At 39.6% G+C, this 23,696-nt stretch overlaps 2 protein-coding genes across 2 annotated transcripts; one reads left to right on the top strand and one right to left on the bottom strand.

The window, feature by feature from the left end:
- Window positions 1–6,344: 6,344 nt before the first annotated feature.
- PATE2 (prostate and testis expressed 2) lies at window positions 6,345–10,379 on the bottom strand (the record flags this gene model as incomplete). Its single annotated transcript, XM_082659279.1, has 4 exons — window positions 6,345–6,481; window positions 6,840–6,968; window positions 7,579–7,734; window positions 10,319–10,379. The coding sequence occupies 4 exons, from the start codon at window positions 10,377–10,379 to the stop codon at window positions 6,345–6,347; spliced, it is 483 nt and encodes a 160-aa protein (XP_082515405.1).
- Window positions 10,380–12,484: 2,105 nt separating this feature from the next.
- Window positions 12,485–13,187, top strand: LOC309825630 (prostate and testis expressed protein 3-like; the record flags this gene model as incomplete). The annotated part of the gene is given in 4 exon segments (XM_082659277.1): window positions 12,485–12,509; window positions 12,512–12,604; window positions 13,022–13,090; window positions 13,093–13,187. Coding segments are annotated over 4 exon segments (282 nt in total).
- Window positions 13,188–23,696: the final 10,509 nt, after the last annotated feature.

The raw sequence follows: 23,696 nt of genomic DNA, 5'->3' as shown, positions 1-23,696 counted from the left end.
GTACTTTGAACTGCTGCTGGATCAAACTGCTAAAATGTGGCAACGTGTGCTCTCTTGAGCCAGAGGGTGGCCAAGTGTGAGAAAGCCTCCGGGCCTGTGCTACACTCTGCCTGTGGTTTCAAAGCAGCCAATGCCTCAGGGTAGATGGCCAGTCTTCAACAGCCCTAGAATAGAAACTTGGTTTCATGGATAATATTAGAGAAAGTACACTTAACTTCTGGCCGCCTGCTGGAAGAAAACCCAAAATATCTTTTCTTATATGCTGAGGTTAGATAAATTATTGCAGAGACCATGCAAATAGGAAACATAGGAACATAGTTGGGAAATTCAGGACTCATGGGAGAAGATTTCTGAGGCTTTTAACAGCAAAATATTACTGTAGAAGCTTAGATTTCATAAGATACAAGGGGAGCTCCTAGAAAATTCTCACTGTTAGTACAGTGAATTTAAGAGGAGGAAGATAGAAGAAACGCTATGTTGGTTGACAGGAGAAATCTGAAGTCTCTCAAGGTGACATTCTGAACCCAAAGCTCAGCCTAGCTGAGAGGCACTGGAGTACGTGTGGCCCAGCAGCCCAAGTCCTGCACGCAGTTGCAGAGGCTTCTAAGACTGGGAAAAGTGGTACCAGGAAAAGCTCTGTTTTATCTTTCATGTGATTTTTCTCTTTTGTCTCCTTCAGGAACCAACCCGACCCCATTCCAGCCTGGGTAACCCTCTGTCCAGGAATAAAATGAGATTTGGTATAAAACAAAAGAAAATTAAAATAATGTAGTAATAGGCAGGGTTTTACATTTTAAAACAGAGTATGCAACATGACAATAAGCCAGGGAATTATTCTGAGAAAGAGTTTTCCAAATTCCTTTACCTTTCATTTATGATGGAACCTGGGAACCACCTATTGGACAGTTCTCCTATGGTATAAAGGGAATGCCTCACCCCACCCCCGTCAACCTACAATGCCTGTGATAAGAGAGGGTGGGGGCAGGGGAGAGGGAGCAGAACATCACAGTGTCTCAAACGCCTGTTGCTAAGAGGCGGAGAAAAATTCACTGCACTGACTGTGGTGATTTGTTTGGATTACAAGGGAACTTAGGTTGCTGCTACTCAATGAAGAGAAGAGGAACTTTTTTTGAAAACCACAGGATATGCTGGAACATCCTTAGTACTCTCTTGTCCAACAGACTTGTTCAATAGAAACCTGCAACAATGCAATAAGGACAAAACCACCAAGGGTTCAGATCTTACAGGAATGAAGGCTGGACTATGCCATCAGGTCAAGAACCCTGTCCAGCTGAGACACTGGCAGAAGTGAGAGAAGGTGGAGCAGACACTGTGAATGCATCTGTGAGCATTATGCTCAGCCTCACGTCAGTTACAGGAGTGGGGCCTTCAGCGAAGATTTTACATTGCTTGCTCATTTCAAGGCTCTCTCTTGACTCCCACCAGAAACAGCCCTGGGGGTAGCTATTCCTAGTTTGGGGTGATAATATGACTGAATCTCTATCATCTTCCAAGGTTGTAATGGGAAGTTTCTCATTCCCCGTGCTGGGAATGCAGTTTCCACCTAAATGAAGGAGAATGGATGCTGAGAGGTAAAGGTGGTGGAGTGTACTGGTTTTCTTCCATTTACCCCTTTCAGATCAATTCTCTACCCTTCTCCATCCTGCTCTCTGACCCACTGGAGATTCTTCTTTTTTTTTTCTTATTTCCACAATCCTTTCTTTGACAACAATAGACAATCATGGTAACAGGTCTTTAGGGAGCTTTATTCTCTTTAGGTATTCAACTAAAGATACAACAGCTAAGGGAAAATTACAATCTTTATATTATGTGGGGGTTTTTTTTGATGGTTTTGATTTACCATACAAAAACATTTACTTCTGTATGTGGTCAAATGTATCAATCTTTTCTTTGGCCTCACCATGCAGCTTGTGGGATCTTAGTTCCCCGACCAGGGATCAAACCCTGGCAGTGAAAGCACCAAGTCCTAACCACTGGACTGACAGGGAATTTCCAAATCTATCAATTTTGTCCTGTTTTGTGACTGATGCCATGATTAGAAAAGCTCCCTCTATCACTAGATTATATAAATATTTCTAAATATCTTTAATATAATAGTGAGCTTAGAATGAGAGAGAGCTTTGGGATTGTATAAATACTGGATTCAATTCCAGCTCTGCCATTAACTAGTTGTAACAGACTATATTTTCCAAAGATGGCTACAACAGTATCTCCCATATCACAAGCTCTTCTACAACTTACCTACTCTCCAATCAAAAGTGGAACCTGGGCTTCGCTGGTGGCGCAGTGGTTGAGAGTCCACCTGCTGATGCAGGGGACACGGGTTCATGCCCGGGTCCAGGAAGATCCCACATGCCGCGGAGCGGCTGGGCCCGTGAGCCATGGCCGCTGAGCCTGCGCGTCCGGAGCCTGTGCTCCGCAACGGGAGAGGCCACAGCAGTGAGAGGCCCGCGTACCGAAAAAAAAAAAAAAAAAAAGTGGAACCTGGCGAGGCTTGTGATTCACTTATAACCAACAGAATGTAGCAGAAGTGATGATGCACGACTTCCAAATGTGATGCAACTTCCACCTTGTTAGAATATACACTTGCCTTTAGAGCCCCTAAGCTTCTGTGTAAGGAGCCTGGGCCTCCATGCAGTACAGGGGTCCAAGTCATATGGAGTCCATATGTAGGTGTTCTGACCAACAGCCCCAGGTGACATCACAACTTATACGAGTATCAACTGCAAAAATGTAGACGTGAAGACACCTCTGAATAATTCCAGTCTCCCACTCTCGAGTCACCTCCAGCCTTCAAGTCTCTCCAGCTGCGGTCGTAGACATCATGCAGCAGAGACAAGCCATCCCTACTACCTACTTTCTGAATTGCTGACCCACAGTACTAGTGAACACAATCATTTTTTATGCATCAATAATAACTGGAAAATTGTGTGATACTTGTTGAGTTAACCCAATTAGCTTCTGGGCAACCTCTTCTTCAGGTTTTTCATCTATTACATTGTTTTACAATACTAGCTACTTCATAGGAAGTTGTGAAGATTAAATGAGACCATTTATGAAAAGTACAAAACACGTGTCTATTGCACACTAAGAGGTCAAACAGTAATAGTCACAACAATTAAGAAGTAAGGATTTTATTACATTTAAATCTTTAATATATGTGAAAATTATTTTGATTTAATGCATAAGGTTGCATGTATTATGTACCAGTCAACTCCAAATTAACCTTTAGATTAGTAGGCAAATTACTGTCTTTAAAATGATATGTGAAGAAAAAATTTGCATATATGAAAAAAGAGCTTATGCTTATTTCAGGATTGATACTTGGTGTGCTATCATGGGGGTAAAGAAATTTTCACCTAGGTCTTATTCTGTTCATTTGTTCAAGTTGGAAAATGGAAACAGGAAGAATATCCCAAGATGGGGTAAACCAAGAGAAAATTCTCTCCAAGATTACAGCAATTTTATCTAGGCTGTAAGGAAGCCTAATAAAAAAGATTCTCCCCATTCGTGAGGAGCTAATTCACACACTACGTGCACTGTCACTCAGAGGCACCAAAATGTAACTGCATTTTCTAACCCAACCTCATCTTGTTTTATTTTATATTTAAAAAAAATTTTTTAATTAAAAAAAATTTTTTTGAAATTTTTGCCCACACCACGCGGCTTGTGGGATCTTAGTTCCCCGACCAGGGATCGAACCTGTGCACTCGGCAGTGAAAGCTCAGCATCCTAACCACTGGACTGCTGGGGAATTTCCTCATCTTATTTTAGAGCTCCATGCCCTATGATGGCAGAAAACACTTGGTCTTCTCAGCTTAAAATTTAGAGGGGGAGTAAAGAAAGCAGGGAGGTCAGGGGAAATGTTAACAGTAACATGGTCTCAACTGGAGACTGGCTTTAGTCAGAGCCCATGGAAAAGCTCTGGCACAAAAATTGCACTGCAGGCTTTTTCCAACCTGCCTGCCTCTGGCACAAGCTGCACATGCAGCTTGATGGAAGGAGTCGGCCATTTGTTGGCTGAGGTCTTTGCTCTAGTTGGGAGTTCAGCATCCAGGCGAGGCAGCTCCCATCTGGCAGAGGGCAAATCTCCAGAGAAGTAAATAGCTGTGAATTGTCATAAGCCAACACTCAATGCAGCTGGGTCGCAGATGCACTGATTAGCAAAAAGGATTTGGGCAGGGCACCAAAATCAAATCAAAATCATCCACTACATAATGTAATATTCAATGCTCTATTGCTGAGAATGCCAATGCTTGTTCTTGAAAGATCAAGGAAAGATTTTATAATTAGAAACTTCTTGTTCAACATAGCCAAGTTTTGTCTAAACAATGATTCACAAATATTTTTAAAGTCTATTTTGAAACCCAGTGAAAAACAATGATCTCTCTCTCTATTTTTTTTCTAAATGATGTTTCCCAACCCCATGATTCAATGGGTGAGAGAGCCCACATACAGCCAGAAATAAAAATATGTTGTTTCCCCTAAATGTCCATCGACAGATGATGGATAAAGAAGATGTGGTACTATACACAATGGAATATTACTCAGCCATTAAAAAAATGAAATAATGCCATTTTCAGGAACATGGATGCACCTAGAGATTATCATACTAAGAGAAGTCAGAAAAAGAAAGACAAATAACATATGATATCACTTGTATGTGGAATCTAAAATATGACACAAATGAACATATCTATGAAACAGAAACAGACTCACAGATACAGAAAACAGACTTGTGGTTGCCAAGGGGGAGTGGGGTGGGGAAGAGATGGGTTGGGAGTTTGGGATTAGCAGATGCAAACTATTATATATAGGATGGATAAACAACAAGGTCTTACTGTATAGCACAGGGAACTATATTCAATATCCTGTGATAAACCATAATGGAAAAGAATATGAAAAAGAACATATATATGTATAACTGAATCACTTTGCTGTACAGCAGAAATTAAAACAACATTGTAAATCGACTATACTTCAATAAAATTTTTAAAAATATATGTTGCTTCCCTAACTCAAAATATCCATGTTACATTGGCTTTTCCAACCTGCCTGCCTATTTTGAAAAAGTTATCTACATGTCTTTCTTCATCCCAGCTAAAATCCCAGATGAGAATTCCTCAGGAAGGATTATATTTTCAGGCGCAGACAAAGGCAGAGAGTACACGAAACTCTTCAAGTAGAGGGGTAATTGTTTTACTGTAAGAATTTCATGTGGCATAGTAAGGGAGAAAAATGATCGTGGAAATCCAGGACCAAGAACTGTAGTAAGCTTCATTCACAAGAAGAGAAATGTCAGGGTTATTCTATACCCAGGGAAGCTTCACCACCTTGGCCACAGGTGGGTTGTTTCACCACCAACGCTACACAGTTTCTCTCTGTCTATTTGTTCCATTCCGTGTCACCTGCATCTCTTCCCACCCCTACTAGCTTCTGCTATATCATCCCTTCTGTTTACTCATAACTGCATCATACATAGGACACCCTGTAACTGGAACACTACCACATGGCATCTCTATACATACTATTATCTTAACTTGCTTTCTTATCAACATTTTTTTCACATTCTTATGAGAGGAGACTGACCAGCCATTCTGGCACAAGGTTTCCATTTCCAATTCAATAACCTAGTTCAACCATGTGCTACCTGGCTACCTGTCCAGGAAGGGCCATGATAACTCCACCCACACCAAACTGTTTCTCATATCTTAGTTTCCACAAACTGAAATGCCCCTAAAATTTTCCTTGATGCCTCATCCCTTTACCTGTCCAGTTTTTTCCTGGACTGAGATTCCTCCTAAGAGCTCTACCAGAGAAAGATGTGGCTCACGTTGCCAGAAAATTGGGAAACTGGAGTTAGTCTTCTTTTATCTCCAAAACCCATGGGCAAAAGGAGAGTGCCAGGTGTCAGAGCTAATCAAGAGAGAATCCCAGCCCAGAGGAGTGGGTATGGACAAGGATAAAGTATGATCACAGAATTCCCAGGACGAGCTTGGGATTATTTTGACCCAAGTCTTTGCATTTCCATATAGGAGATAATAAATAACCAATTTAAAACCCAACATTATTCATGGCAGCACCATCGTAAGAAAACCAAAACGCTGTGCGCGGGGATTTGCAAAACTTCCGTCTAGTGCTCCATCATTAATGAGAATCAGTTATCTCCTAGTAGCCTCCTTATGATGGCTACTCTTCACTACCAGCTGGCTTTCTCACTCTCTACCATTGGTTAGAAGTGGAGAGCAAAATACAGGTTTGGGGGAAAAGATAAGGGGGATGGTGAGTTGAAGAATAATCAAAAATCCAGGAGACATGCAGAACTAGACTCCCTCAGGGAGGTTGCAATTGTTTTTATGTTTGCAACAGATGAGCTCTGTCCTCTTTTCAAAACTTAAGAAGTTGATGTCCTCACAGTTGGTCATACATGACAGTTTTGAATAAAAATACATACTCCGCCCTGAGGAGGTGAAAGAAAGGGAATATAACTGTAATGACTCTGTTTTCTCCTACCATATTCCTAGGAATAACCTCTTTTCAGAGACTCACTGATCTTTCTCTAGACCCAAATGAGCTAAAAGACAGAGTCTATCAATTACTGACCCAGAGAGTGGATTTTATTTCCTAACTTATAAGGAACACTCACCTTTCCTTTCCTCAATGCTGTCTTAAGGAAAAGTCCATCTTTGCCCTACCCTCTGCAGGACCACCCCATCCTCACCCATCCTACTCACCCATGTATTCCATGGACAAAAGCAGGTAACTGTCTCTAAGGGGAAAAGGTGGTTGTTTCTCAGTCACTTTATACCCAACACTACCTTTTCTGGTAAGTAAGTAAATGTTTTCAACAGCACAGGTCTGGTGGTACTTCAGGGTGCAGGACCTCATGCCTTCATAGCATATCCCAAGATGATATTTTTTACATTTATAACACATCGTCGAAGGCTCTGCCAGACACAGAAAGAGGTGCTTAAAGGATGCAGTATGGAGAAGGTTCTCCAGGCCTGGGGGCTTCCCAACAGGAACTTACTATTGACTAGTGGTTCCAAACTTTTCTAGGGACCCTGATCCCTTTGATAATCTTGTGAAAGCTAACTTATACAGACATAAATCAAATATTGTATATAATCTCAAAAGGTTGGAGTTCCTGTAAAATTTATCTATGGTCCCCAAGTAATGAACCCCTTATCTAGCCTAATGATTTTGTCCAGTAATGGGGAAGAGGAAGCAAAGATGGGGACTTTAGCTTCCTTACTCCACGAAATGGACTAAATTGGTCTGGGAGAAGATCAAACTCCTAGGATTCTATAGTAGGAATGGATAACAGCTTTCTTAAAAGATGGAGGGGAAGGTTTACTACAAAAATGTCATCAATAACCTTTTTACCAAGGACTTTAGACTAGCTGTGGTCATACCTATCAGATGTTCAAGAAATTCACCTGTGGAAAGAAGAAGTTTCCCTGACATAATCACACATGCATCGGCCAAAGCCCCAAGAGCCAATTCTGGAAATTTCTCCTCCCCCCGCATCTTCCCATCTCTTAATCAACAACCAACCCTTCCTCTGTCTCCAGGACTTACCCTTACTCATGCAGACCAGAAAGACTATGCACAGCAGAAAGAGAACAAACATCCTGGGACTTTGGTCCTGTGCAGTTGCCTGTGGAAGGTACTGGTTGATCTCCCCCAGTGTTCTGCCCTTGGGCTCTTCAGCTAAATCATAAAATTTCAGTGACGAACAGTACCTCAATGTTCCCAGAACCAACCAAACCACCAACTGGAGTCTCAATGCCCCTAAGGCATCTATTTAAAAATTCTCCTCAATGATGAATATATATATATATATATATATATACACACACACACACAGACACATATACACACACACATATATATATATATATATATACATTCTTTATTCATTATTGTATAGCTAAGCTTTGTGCTCTGTAAGTCAAATTTTTTCCCCACATTTTAACCTTTCAGATATTTCAAGACAGGATTTGGACACTTTAGTTCCTTTTAGCTCTCTTCACTAATCTCAGAATAATATCAGATTTGTCTTTGTCTCACTTAGACCGAAGCACCAGGAATTAAGTTCAGGATTCCAGGTATAGTCTGAATGTGGGGGAAACACTGAGTGTCCCTTCTGTGGTGTAGGAAAGGGACGTTTCAGCAGAAAGGTGAGATGTGCCTAGTTTGCCTTCAGGTGTTATTAACTAATTCATGGATTTTTTAAAGCAAATATTTTCTACACACATACCAAATGCCAACATCACAAAAAGAGACGTCACCAAGTGAACCAGGCCACTAATCTGTGGCCTCACAAAGACTTGAGTCTAGTTAAGGAGACCACAAGTACATCAAGCACAGTTAGCTATGGGGGCCTAAATGAGAGACATTCAAAGTTGACTGCCTGACCAGGGAAGGCTTCCCTGAAGAAGGGATAGTTGAGCCGGACTTTGAAGGCTAGTGATGTGTTAGTTAGAAGAAGTGAATAGGGACAGGCGCCCAAAGGAACAGCAAATGTCAAAATACAGAGATGTCAGGCAACCTGACACACTGGGATGACAGCTGGTCATGTGGTTCTAGAGACATGGGTGAGCAAGAAACTCAGAGAGATGCACCTTGTTGGAGGTGATGGCATATGGGTAAAGAGAGGGGCTCAAGGGGACAGTGCACTGCACTTGTTGCTGAGATTACTTTGTCCCAAGCACATAAAATGGGATCTCTTGCTCACTATTGTGCAATTGCAAGACATCAATGAAAAGAGTCATTTTTCCCAGGGCTGGAAAAGACATTAAAGTACCCACTCCTCTGTACCAATACTGAATTCTAGAAAGGACATCTCCCTTTATCCCGAACTTAAGCTTGGTACACACATGGGTTCAGATCCTGGCTCTGCTGCTTGCCAACGTTGTGACTCTGGGTGAGTTACTGACGTTCAGAATCATTTTCATCATAGGATTGGTATTAGTAGTATTTTAAAGTCTGTGAAGAGAGAAAGCTCATATTTGTTAAGGTCCTGGAAACTATCAAGCACTAACTCCCTGCGCAGTGCTTAAAATTTCAGGAGAAGCCTGGGCCCTTTTGCTAGGGTAGGTGTCAGAAACTGAAGTCAAAAGGAGCCACACGCAGGAAAGGGCACCTGTGCGAGAGGCAATGAGGTGGAGGCTGTAACTGTGGTTTTGGCATCCAAGGGCCAAGAGCCTGGCTGTGAGGATGATGTTGGGAGCATCCTGTCAGGTGTTAAGTTGCAGCAAGGCTTACATTTGGCTTTGGGTATTGGAAAAGATGGAAAGATTAATTACATTGTCTTCTAGAATGAACTTTGAAGACATAGTCAGCTTTAGAACAAACTGTTTCATTTGCTTTGGGTGGGTTAGCAGCTGGGAACTAGCTGAGCTCTGATTCACTGAGACTGGGTGAGAACTGGGTCCCATTCTCATAGCTCAAGCGTGAGGTCATCCATGAGCTGATGATGCTCAGTTTTATATCTCTACCTCAGACCTCTACTTTGAGTTCCAGATTCACATCCACAAATACACATTCTACTTTAGAAGGTTCACACATGCCACGAGACATTGTTTACAAGAGAAAATCTGATGGATGAGATACTGTGGTAGGATGAGAAGTAGATCAGAGAACCTCTTGCTTGGGTGGAGTTGCAAAATTCTACAATCCTAACTGAAAATAATCCCGTAGAAAAGAGATTCAGAACTCAATGGGCCTTCCAGAAAATATCTGCCAAGGGGCACCTTGAAGGAAGAAGAATAGAAACTGGGCAAACCCTCTGTGGTTTAACCTAGAATTTTTTCTTCCTTTGCTATGATTCTAGACTCACTCGCTTTAAAGAAAGAGAAGAGAAAACAGGTGACAAATAAAGGCTCAGAAGTATGCTTCTTGATAAGCCTTTGGAAAGTCCTGAAAAATGCTATCTAGTTTCCAACATCTTCTCCTGAAAGATGGAAGAATAGAAAATGAGATTCAAAGACTTCACAATCTTGATTGCCATTCTAGAATCAATTCTTTTCAAAGGAACAAATTCCCTCATGTTTAAGGCCTCTCTTCTTAGGCAGAGATGGGCTCCACACTCTGGTCATAGAAAAGGAACACTATAAATTTTGTGGCATTTGAGCTAAGACTTTATTTCACCCGATCTTTATCTGATATCTAAAAATGTCATACTTGAGATATTTTGATGAACATATTGTTCCTACAACTAAAGAACATGTCGTTAAAATGAATTCATGAGAGAAGATTCCTATTGCCTCTAGACAAAGTACCATAAGCTCACTGATGGGTTTCAGAGACTGACAGTGCCAGAACTGGTCATAATATTCCAGTGGTTTACCCATGGTGAACCTTACCTGAGTTAACTTTTGTAGAGACAGATACCTAAAGCATGGGCAAAACTGGCCAGATTCACAATATAAATTTCCTAAAGATCAAGCCATGTGATAATTCTAGAGATGATTTCACAGCCCTACAAAGTAAAGAGTCCCTGGCCTTGGAGAACAGATTTCTAGTAAAGTGAAAGAGTTCTGGGCTGAGAATCAGAAATTCTAGGTGGAAGGCCCAGCTTGGTCATAGATTATACACCTTTGCATCTCTTTCACTCTTCGTTTTCTCATCCATGAAGTGTGGAGCTAGGTGAGCTTTTTTTTGACTTATTCGTTGCTCTGCTCTTACACATGAAACTGTGCCTGGTCCATAAAAGCTCTCAATAAATATTAGTTGAATGTATGAATAAATCTCCAAGAGGCATTCAATCAAGATGGCTTCTGGAACTAGAAAGTCTTGCTCTGAGTACTGGTGCTATAAGTCACTAGATATGTGATCTTGGGTAAGATGCTGGATCTCACCAAGCCTGTTTCCTCCTCTGTGAAACTGGGATAAGAATGATAATATCAAAGAAGAAAAACAAAAGAAAAAAAAGAATGATAATATCATAACTGCATTAATAATAATTACTATGATGAACAGTATATAAAAAACAAAGTTAACTTCATGTAAGCTCCAACATTTATTAATTATCATTCTCTGCTATGGGGTGGAGAGAGCATGAACTTGAGCTCCCAGAGGAAACCTTGTGTGATTGGTTCCCCTTAGGCATGAATAATCCCTGCCCTATGATGAAGAGGAAGGTTTCTTCTTGTGGCCTAAAGACTTGTGCTTGCAGACCCTGGCTTCTTTTCTTCCTGTATAACAGACTTCTCTGTCAGGATGGACAAACACTTCTTGTTGCTCTCAACCGTCTTCTGCTGCATTGCGGGTGAGTCACAGACTTGAGTGGGCTCCAGAGACAGGATCTAGGAAGCCCCATGGAACTCCATATGTGTAGCTGGCGTCCAGGCGGGGCTGAGTCTTGACCACGTTTATACGGGAGGGGAAGCCAGCCTTCAGAATGCTCCCTGGGCCTCCATGCCAACTTGTCTGCCCTTTTCAACATTCTGCCATTCCCCGCCAAGGGCTCAAGCCGCTGTGGCTGCCCCATCATAGTGCTCCCCACTCTGTCCCTACCATTCCCCATAATCAAAACTCCTAGTGAGATTTTCCTCAGGACATCCTTTCCATTTATAAATCTGTATCCCATCTGCTGAGCCTACAATGAATAATTTTGTAGCTGGTTTTAGTGCTATCAAGGGTTTTTGATGCCCTTATCAGGGATTTTTATATTACAACAAGTGATTGCAGGAAAGAAAATACTGGATGCACTGGAATCAGACAGATTAAAAAATGTTTCAGTCACTGTCTTAAATTCTCTGTATCTCTGGTTGCTCACTAGAGAAATGGGGAAATCCCTACTTACAAGGCTTTTGTGAGGATTAAATCAGATACAAAGTAAGAGAACATGGCCCATATGAGATGCTCAATAAATGTTACTTTCTCACTTAGGTGCACCCAGGAGAGGTGTTTTTTGTTTTAATTAAACCTGTATTTTGACCAGTTCACTCCACAGTACCACAAAAAATGGCACTGACTATGATATAATTCATGAGGCCTTCACATAGATTCAGTTCCAAGTTAAAAACAGAGTATATCACCTAACAATATGTAAGCCGCCAATCTCAGAAATCCCATCGTAGTAATGCTAGCACAGGTAAAAGTTTAAAGCTCTCAGCCTCATTATCACACTCCTACCTACAGTGCTGCCAGGTAAGCCAGGCCAGCATTAACAGAACCATTTTTAAGCCGGAAAGCCATTTAGCCAGAGGCTAAATCTTTGCTCAAAGTCACCACGTTAAAAGGGCTGAAGTCGGGACCAGAAACCTTTAACTCTCACAGAGGCATTTCTCCAGGATGTGGAGTTGGTGAGAGATCCAGCTGCTTACTCCCGGATCCCAGCCACCAGCTCTTCACCTACCCGCGCACCACACCCCGCACCCCAGGCCTGGATAGGTCTAGCTTCTTCTAAGTCCCTGCCTCCCCTGGCCTCACACCAGCTCTGTGCTCTCCAGCAATGACACCCCTGAGATGCATAACATGCCCCTTCGCACACAGACAGATCGCTGTAGAAGGGGCTTCGGTGTCTGTGCTGCTGAGAAGCATGAGACATGCATGATCTTAAAGACCTTCCAGGGTAAGTTAGAGGAGGTGCTGTGAGATTCCCAGAAAATTCTTAGGCGAGTACTCCACCAATTTCCTATCTCAGACTAAGGCCAACTCAAGAGAGGAACCAAAGTGCCGTATACCCCTGGGCATGGGTCCCTGTGCATGCAGACAGAAGAGGACCTGGGGAAATGAGACACGAGGAAGAAGCATCTGTACAAAGAGTTGAGGGTTTCCAGGGAACTTAGGCAAATAACCCCTGCAGGGGACCTGTGATTTCTTCATCTCCCTGCCTGAGTCCCCTTGGGAAGTACAAGATGGGAAGCCAACCCCAAACCTACCTCGGATGCCTAAATAAATTTTTACTGACAGGACTAGTGCCAGGTTTGACTTGTCTTTAAAGAACTTAGATCACTGGCTTACTTTCTATGATTTCTTCTTATTACAGATAACATCCTCCAGTTATCATATATGGTGTGTCAGAGATTCTGCAGAGAATTGACATACGATCTCAACGATGAACTTATGTTCATACATGCTGCAACTACAATTATTGTAACTTCAAAAATCTAAAATATTTTTTCTCCAAAGTTGTCCCTTTAAAATGTTATTGATGTTTCTCTGCCTTCACAGTCTGCCTGCCCTTGCTTTTCTGCCCTGTCTGTCCTGGAAGGACCCCAGCTCTCTCTGTAATTCAGTGTTATCCTTCCTGGTGCCTCAAGCTTGGTTCCTACCTCAGTCGGAGGATAATGATTCTGAACAACAGATTTCTCCCATTACAGGGTCTGGCATTTCTGTACTTCAGGAGGCCTCCCCCAAGAGGCCCAGTAGAAAACTTTAAAACAAGACCATTCTAGATCCTTGTGATTATCTTAGAGAGTGGAGGTGGACTAGAAATTCTTATTATGGCTATAATTAAGCAGAAATAGCAACAAAACAGATGGTGGACACTCAAGATTTTCCTCTATTGGCAAAAAGTTATTTTCCCCCGTGGACAGGGGGAATCATGACACTCAGACATGATTTTCTTAGCATTTACATGGTGTCTCCATATACAATGTAAGAAACAGCAAATAAAGAATTTCCTGCCTCTGTGACATTCACAGTTCACACATAGCCACTTCTAGGCCTGTCAAGATGTACATTCAAGATATATTACAACTCTCATTTCTTCCTATTCCTCTTCTAGTCTTCTCAATTCCTTTCCTCTTTTGCCACCCACCTCTACTCTGACCTCCCCGGCAATGAACACAATGACTATACAAATTCTCCCTCTTCTGAATACCCAAGTCACTTTATGGGTACTTTTTTTTTTTGGACACTCTTTCACAAAAATGAATCATTTCTCTGTTTGTCTAATTTGCCCTAGTATGTTATAAATCACAGCTAGAACATGTGCCTTGTTTTATTCATCTCTATTGCCTTTAGCTGGCCAATTAAACTTTATTGTGTTTAATTGAACAGCCAGTAAAGTTGATGGAATTTTTCTTGTCCATCTGTTTAGCGTGACTTTTCTGGTTTTTTACCTATTTTGTTGAGTGTACTGGGAATGGTAACCTCTACTCCCTACCAGACATAGAACTTTCACTCCAGTGCCAACATACCATGTGTTTTTCTCAAAGAGATTATGAAAAGGACATTTCTTATTATGGGACCCTCCACTATTCAAATATATTAACTAAAAAAAAATTTTTTTGATGGGATTCTTGTAAAACTGAATAGCTAATCTTACTTCAAAATTCAAAATCAATACTTTATTATATCAAGTATGAAATAGGCCTGGAAGTTTAGAAAGGGTAATCTGGCCCAACCCTTGGAAATATCTGAAAGCACATGTTTTCCTAGTTTTAATGATGTCAGGATTGATCACATAAATTTGCTTGTTCTCAGACTTATCTATACCATCTAAAGTTTCCCTTCAATCTTTCATCTAACAGATTTTAGCCCTATTGATTATTGTTAACAAGATCTGTTATTCATTATGAGTTGAATAATAATCTTAGTTGAAGTATAATTCATATATAATAAAATGCACATATTTTAAATATACAGTTTGATGTGATTTGAAAAATGTATAAACCTATATAACCACCATCTCATTTAAAACATAGAATATTTTTATCACCTTAGTAAGTTTCTTCAGGTAACAATCCACTCCCAAAAGTATTATTCTAACTTCTATCACCATAGAACTAATTTTATTTTACCTGTTCTTTCTTTTTGGCTGCGTTGGGTCTTCATTGCTGCGCGTGGGCTTTTCTCTAGTTGCAGCGAGCGGGGGCTACTCTTTGGTGCGGTGCGTGGGCTTCTCATTGCGGTGGCTTCTCTTGTTGCAGAGCATGGGCTCTAGCCACCTGCCTCTGTGACAGGAGCACGGCTTCAGTAGTTGTGGCTCACAGACTCTAGAGCGCAGGCTCAGTAGTTGTGGCACACGAGCTTAGTTGCCCCACGGCATGTGGGATCTTCCTGGACCAGGGTTAGAACCCATGTCCCCTGCATTGGCAGGCGGATTCTTAACCACTGTGCCACCAGGGAAGTCCCAGCCTGTTCTTGAACTTATTATAAAATAAATTATACAGAAAGTACTATCTTGAGTCTGGTTTCTATCACTCACCATAATATTGTTAAGATTCATGCATGTTTCACTTATATCAAAAGTTTATTCTTTTTTTCCCCATTGTATACATACACTACAATTTATTAGATCAATTCTCTTATTGATGGACATTGAGTTGTTTCCAGCTTTGGGCTATTGTGAATAAAGCTGCTATGAACATTTTCATATAAGAGTTTTGATGGACAGACACACTCATTTCTCTTTGGTAGGTAATTAAAAGTAACATGTATGAGTCATAGGGTAGGCATATACATAACTTTAAAAGAAATTGCCAAAGGGTTTACCAAAGTGGTGGTACCAATATATAGTCCTACCAGTACTGTATGAGAATTCCAGTTACTCTACATAATTCCCATCACCAATTATTATCAGTCATTTATTGTTTTGTTCTTTTTACTTTTTGGCTGCACCTTGCAGCATGTGGGATCTTAGTTCCCTGACCAGGGATCGAACCCTCACCCCCTGAAGTGGAAGCTCAGAGTCCTAACTGCTGGACCGCCAGGGAAGTCCTATCAGTCATTTAAATTTTAACTAGTCTACTCATCGTAAAATTTATCTTACACTTTACTGATGACTAATGGAATTCAGCCACTTTTTATGCTCCAGGTTAGATAATAATTCATCCATGTTTCCTTCTAATACTTTCATGGATTTAAATTAACATTTTGATTCTCCATTTGGAATTTACCCTTGTAAGAAAGTGATCCAATTTTATCTATTTCCACATGACTAGCCAATTAGTCCAACAACATTTATCTTTTATTTATTTTTTAATATATCTTTACTGGAGTAAAATTGCTTTACAATGTTCTGTTAGTTTCTGCTGAACAACATGAATCAGCTATATGCATACATATGTCCCCATATCCTCTTTCTCTTGAGCCTGCCCCCCCACCCAGGTCATCACAAAGCACCAAGCTGATCTCCCTGTGCTATGCAGCAGCTTCCCACTAGCTATCTATTTTACATTTGGTAGTGTATATATGTCAATGCTACTATCTCACTACATCCCAGCCTCCCCTTCCCCCACTGTGTCCTCAAGTCCATTCTCTACATCTACATCTTTATTCCTGCCCTACCACTAGGTTCATCAGTACCATTTTCCTAGATTATATATATATATATATATATATATATATGCGTTAGCATATGGTATTTGTTTTTCTCTTTCTGACTTACTTCACTCTTTATCACTGACTCTAGGTCCATCCACCTTACTACAAATAACTCAATTTCATTCCTTTTTATGGCTGAGTAATATTCCATTCTATATATGTGCCACATCTTCTTTATCCATTCGTCTGTCAATGGACATTTAGGTTGTTTCCATATCCTGGCTATTGTAAATAGTGCTGCAATGAACATTGTGGTACATGTATCTTTTTGAATTATGGTTATCTCAGGGTACCAGAAATATTTATTTTAAAGTTAACATTTTTCTCAACTAATTTGAGATGCCTCTTTCATAATATGCTGAATTTCCATTAGCACTTAACACTAATTCTGGGTTCTCTACTTAGTTAAATTTTTCTACACATTACCTCTACCTCACAACATACACAAAAAACAAATTCAAACTGGATTGTAGGTTTAAAGTGAAAAGTATAACAATAAAACTTCTAGAAGAAAGCACAGCATGTAGTTGTAACTTTGGAATAGGCAAAAGGTTACTTAAACATCACCTGAACAGCAAAACCATTTTTAAACATTGATAAGTTAGACTTCATTGAAATTAACAATGGCGGTTCATCAAAATGTATCAGTAAGAGAGTGAAAAGACAAGTTAACGACTTGGAGAAGATATTTGCAATACTGATATCCTAAGTAGAACTTGTATACAGAACATAAAAATCTTATAGCTTTCCTAGACAAACAAAAGCTGAGACAAACAAACACTAGACCTGCCTTGCAAGAAATGCTGAAAGGAGTTATACAAGGTGAAATAAAAAGATGTTAATTAATGACATGAAGACATATGAAAATATATAACACACTGGTACAGGTAAATATACAAACTTAGAAAACTCTAATAGCATGGTTTGTTAACCACTTAACTATACTACAAAGGTCAAAGGAAAAAGCATTAAATATAATTTAGCTACTATAAGTTGCTAATAAATACACAATATAAAAAGAGTTAAATAATGACCTCAAGATATAAAAAAGATGAAGTAAAAGAGTGAAGTTTTGTAGACAATCAAAATTAAGTTGCTATCAGGTTGAACTAGATTGTTTTACCTATGAGATGTCTTATATAACACTCATGGTGGAGGGGAAATTGGAAAAAGATAGTCAAAATGTACAAACTTCCAGTTATAAGAAAGTTGCTAAGAGCTCTCATCACAAGGAGACCTTTTTTTCTTTTTATTGTATCTCTATGAGATAAAGGATGTTAACTAAACCTATTATGATGATCATTTCACAATATATGTAAACCAAACCATCATGATGTACACCTTAAACTTATATAGTGATGTATGTTAATTATTTCTCAATAAAACTGGGGGGCAGGGGGAAGACTCATGGTAACCACAAAACAAAACCCTTGAGTAGAGGCACAAAAGATAAAGAAAGGGGAAACAGCAAACCACCATGGAAAACACCAATTTACAAAGGTAGGCAGAAACAACAGGAAAAAGAAACAATATAAATACAAAAAAACCAGAAAACAATTAATAAGATGGCATTAGTAAGTCCTTACATATCAATAATAACTCTAAATGTAATGGATTGAATTCACCAATCAAAAGGCACAGAGTGGCTGGAAGGATAAAACAACAAGACCAAACCATGTGCTGCCTACAAGAGACTGACTTCAGTTTTAACATATTATTGACTGGGAGATTTTTGCAGAAACGAATGCTTGTGGCTATAATATGTCTCCAGTCAAAAATGTGTTAAGGACACGTATAGGCTCAAAGTGAAGAGATGAAAAAAGGTAATCCATGCAAGAGGAAACCAAAAGAAAGCAGGGGTAGCTATACTTATATCACAAAAATTAGGCTTTAAGCCAAAAAACAGTAACAAGAGACAAAGAAGGTCAATATATAATGATAAAGGGGCCAATTCACCAAGAAGATACGATGATGATAAATATATACAAACCCAACTTCATGAAGTACATAAATGTATTAAGACAATACTAGCAGAGTAAAAGAGAAATAGACTATGATACAATAGTAGTAGGGAACTTCAGTACCCTACTTTCAGCAATAGATAGATCATACAGATAGATGATCCAGATAGATCATCTGGACACAAAACAAGTCTTAGGAAATTTTTAAAGATTGAAACGATACCAAGTATTTTTTTCTGACCACAATGGTATGAACCTAGAAATAAAGAGTAAAAGAGGAAACTGGGAAATCTACAAACATGTGGAAATTAAACACCACACTCCAGAACAAGCAATGACTCAAAAAAGAAATCAAATGAGAAATCAAATAGTATCTTGAAGCAAATAAAAATGGAATCACAACATACTAAAATTTATGGGGTACTGCAAAAGCAGTTCTAAGAGGCAAACTTATAGTGATAAATGTATATATTAAGAAAATAGAAAGATCTCAAATAAACAACCTAACTTTACACTTCAAGGAACTAGAAAAAGAAGAACTAACTAAGCCCAAAGTTAGCAGAAGCAAAGAAATCACAAAAATTGGAGTGAAAATAAATGCAATAGAGACCAAAAAGTTTTTTAAATAAACAAAACTAAGATCTGTTTTTTTTGAAAAGATAAACAAAATTGACAAACCATTAGCTGGACTAAGAAAAAAAAAGAGATTCAAATAATAAAATCAGAAATGAAAGAGGAGACACTACAAATGATAACACAGAAATAATAAGGATCATATGAGACTACTAAGAACAATTACAGGCCAATCAGTTGGTTAACCTAGAAGAAATGGATCAATTCCTAGAAACATAAAACCTATGAAGACTGAATCAGGAAGAAATAGATAATCTGAACAGACCAATAATAAGTAAGGAGACTGATTCAGCAATCAAAAACCTCCCAACACAGAAAACTGAAGGACCAGATGGCTTCACCGGCAAATTCTACCATACATTTAAAGAAGAATTAATGCCAATCCTTCTCAAAGGCCTCCCAAAAATTAAGGAGGAAGGAACATTTCCAAATTCATTTTACAAGACCAGCACTACCCTGATACCAAAGCCAGATAAGGACACTACAAGGAAGGAAAACTAGAGACCAATATCTCTGATAAATATAGAGGCAGAAATTCTCAACAAAATATTAGCAAACTGAACTCAACAACATATTGAAAGGATTATACATTGTGACCAAATAGGATTTATCGCTGGGATGCAAGTATGGTTCAACCAATGCACATCAATAAATGTGATACACCACATTAACAGAATGAAAGATAAAAATTATATGATCATCTCAATAGATGCAGAAAAAGCATTTGACAAAATATAACATCCTTTTGTGATAAAAATCCTCAAAAAATTGGTGATAGTAGGAACATAAAACCTACAACCAAGAATATGCTTGTTCAGATTCAATGGAGAAATCACAAGCTTTACAGGCAAGCAAAAGCTAAGACAATTCAGCACCACCAGACCAGCTTTACAACAAACACTAAAGGAACTTCTCTAGGCAGAAAAGAAAAGCCCACAACTAGAAACAAGAAAATTACAGATGGGAAAGCTTAACAGTAAAGGAAAACATATAGTAAAGGCAGGAAATCAAGAGGAGAGCACAAATGCAGGACATTGGAAATGCATGTGAAATTGAGACTATCAACTTAAAGCAGTCTTGTATACATATAGACTGCTATATCAAAACCTCCGGATAACTGCGACATTAAGGCATCAAAGGGTTTCTTTCCTCCCCAGGGTTCCCCTGTTTCTTTCTTTCAATCCTACTCTAGGTCAACCCTTGGGCCAATTATTCTCCTAGGTATCTTACTTTCTTTTTTCATTCCAAAATTAAAATTCCTTCTCACCACCTCCTAAGACTCTGAGAATTCAGGGTCCTTTTCCCTCTGAGCCTCAGGTTGAAACTACTTTCTATGAAGCCACCTAAATGCTGGCTTAACTCTGCTACTTCTCCTTGGACTGTGGGCACAGAAATTTTCCGATGTCTTCCCTTCTGCACACAAAAATCTCTACTCGGTTCTTAATTCTTTTATTTCTAAAAATGTAAACATCTGTAAGAAGTACAGCAGGTACAAAGAAACATGGTGTAAAGAAAACCTCGTTCACCATCTGGCATGTCCTGTCTAAGACTTTCATTTGTAAGAGGTGGTTCTCAGTTGGGGATGGTCTTGCCCCCACGGTTGGCATTTGGTGATATCTGGACACATTTGTGATTGTCATTATTGGGATGCTACTGCATCTGAAGTGTAGAGGCCAGGGATACTGCTCCACATCCTACAATGTGCAGAACAGTCCTCCCAAACAAAAAATTATCTAGCCCAGAATATCAACAGTGCTGAAGTTGAGAAACTCTGATTTACAACATCACCATATTTCATTCCACCTCAACTCATATAGCATCTGCCCCTCCCAGCTGGGGCATCTCACTGATTATTAGGAATTTCAGGACAGGAGTTTTGCTCCTGAGTGAAAGGAAGTAATTAAATGTTCTGACTTAATGGCAGGACATTTAATTTAAAATTTAATCCAACCACACTGAATCCCATTACGCACAGAGCTTTGATAGTGGTGGCAAGTAACAGCAAATATGAGACATATACCTGCCCTCAAAGAGCTTGATCTTCTTGGGAGGAAAAGAAATACACACTTGGAGAAGTAATAAGAATAAAAAGCAAGATATGAGTATCAGTGCTTAAGACATAAATAAGAACGACTGGGAGTAACATACTTGAGTTGGCCCTTAAATAGATTTAAAATGAAAGCATTTTAGAAATGAAAGCAATTAACATAATATCTAATGTAACTCCATTTAACAGGTGAGAAGAAAAACACAGAGAAACTAACCTGTCCAAATTATGCTGGCAAATTACTGGGAAGAGAACTCTGGTCTCCTGATTCCTGACCCTCGCTGTTTCGTTTACAACCGTTGCCTTTGTGACTGCTAAAAAAGAAGAGAGAGAGATGAGCAGAGAAGGCCCTGTATGAACAATGGCAGAAGTGTACATCATCATCATAGTTATAATAATAATCACTGCTGATATATGAATGCTTAGTAAGTAGACTGGTGAAGGGCTCACATTATGAAGTATCAGAAAGTAAGACTGGAAAGGAAATGAGCAGCTTGGGATGAAGAGATAAGATTAAACTAAACAGAATATCAACAGTCTCAGTCTAGGTATTTTAGAAGTTAAATGAGAAATAAAGGTAAGTGCTATAAGAATTTCAAAAGGGGTCAAATTCCAATGGCTGAGGGTAATCAGGCATGGCTTGGTGGGAGGGGTAAACTGGAGATGAGCTTTCAAGAGGCACAGGATTTGAAAGGAGGTAAGAGGAGAACCTAGATAAGGAAGGGATCCAAAGTTAAATAAACCAAGTGGCTTTGAGGACAGTGAAGAAACAAGACTGACTACAATGGGAAGCTTGAGTAGAGGGGACCTGGGAAATGAGGCTGAAAAGGCAGGATGGGTCCAGATCATGCAGGGCCCCAAGAAGAATGAATTTACTCTGGCAAAGAGAGGCCACTGCAGGTGCTTTAGCATAATAACTTGATTAATGTTTTAGGACAACTCCTCTGGCAATGATGTATAGGATGGACAGAGCCAAGAGAGATAAAAGGGAAGGCAGAGAGCTATTCTTCTCGTAAGAACAGAATAAAGAATATTATAAAGACTAAAGAATATACAATATTTATAATGCAGTGAGTTATTATTTCATAGACACTATGCTAACGTACTTTTTCTCTGTTAATTCTCACAGAAAACATACAAAGGAAGTCGAATTATCATCTCCATTTTTAAAATGAGAAAATAGAATCAAAGAGAGGCTACATAACTTGCCCAGGTCACATATCTAGGCATTGGAGGAGTCAGAATTTGAGCCCAGATAATATGACCCAGAGCCTACAGTCTTAGCTACTATGCCATATCCTTCAATATTATTAAATGTGTCTGAAAGAATCCAAGAACAAAATAATAGGGCTGAACTAATGATTAGTGGTAAAAAAGGAACTGGAAGGAAGAGAGATGAGACTTTACAAGGGAACAAATGACAGAACTTAATGAGATATATGGAGATGAGAAAGAGTAAAAAATGATCATCTCTTGGGCTTCCCTGGTGGCGCAGTGGTTGAGAGTCCGCCTGCCGATGCAGGGGACACGGGTTCGTGCTCCGGTTAGGGAAGATCCCACATGCCGCGGAGCGGCTGGGCCCGTGAGCCATGACCGCTGAGCCTGCGCGTCCGGAGGCTGTGCTCTGCAATGTGAGAGGCCACGGCAGTGAGAGGCCCGTGTACCGCAAAAAAAAAAAAAGATCATCTCTTAAGGGGTGAGAGCACAGGGAAATGATAATACCATTCACCCTTGGAAATCACAAGGGTGAAACCAGAGGGGAAAGATGAGTAATATTTCAGATATGCTGCATTTGCAAAGATGAAAAGAAATTCACGTAGAAATTCTAATATGCAGATAAGATAGATTTCAGAAACTCAGGAGAGAGTAAGGATTGAAATTACAGATTTTGAAACTATCTCACATAAAATGAATAGTGGAAACAAAAAAACTATTAAGCTCTCCAAGGGAGGGAAAAAAAAAAAAAGGACCAATCCTTGGGGACCAGCAACAATTGAAAGGCAGAGGAGAGAGGCAGGAGCAGAAGCAGGACAGGGTAGTCTCCCAGAGTTCAACAAATGAGAGTTTCCAGAAGAGAGCAGGCTGCCTTCTCTTTTCACTCTGTACTCTCCCGGAAGATCTCATTCTCACCTATTCCTTAAACTACCATCCACACACATGCAAATAAAAGATGAGAGGTCTACACTTGAAGGAGTTTGAAAATGTCAACAAAGGGGTGAGGTAAGCAAAGATATCATAAAGGAGTGATTAACTTAAACATGAGCATATAACCAGTTGAAAGCAATGTTCGAATGCATAAAGATGCTGATGCGTTAATTAAACTAGCTAGGCCGAATCAGGGAAAGCATCTGGAAAAGGATGCATTACTACCGAAAGGTAAGGAAACCATGTTAAACTACGTCACTTAGACACAATCAGCAAAATTCAGATTATGGGAAACTTCACAGAACAACCTGGTTCCTTCAACAGGTTGTTGAACAACTGGTTCCTTCAACAAGCAAATTGCAAGGGAAAAATATGGAGGTGGAACTTGTAGAAGAAGAGAAGTTTGAAAGACGTGTCAACCAATCACAACGTGTGAAGTGGACTGGGTCCTGGGTTAAACAAGCACAGTAGAGAAAAAAAAAAAAATTATGAGGCAAGCAGAAAATTAAACTGGATATTTGATGATATTAAGGAAATACATTAAATATTTTAGCTGTAATAATAATATTGTGGTTATGCTTTTTAAAAGTCCTTTATGTTTTTAG

This window comes from Grampus griseus (assembly GCF_964374135.1).
Source record: "Grampus griseus genome assembly, chromosome: 8".
Classification (NCBI taxonomy): Eukaryota; Metazoa; Chordata; class Mammalia; order Artiodactyla; family Delphinidae; genus Grampus; species Grampus griseus.
Note: the sequence above shows the minus strand (reverse complement) of the source record. Positions and strands in the feature narration are given on the sequence as shown.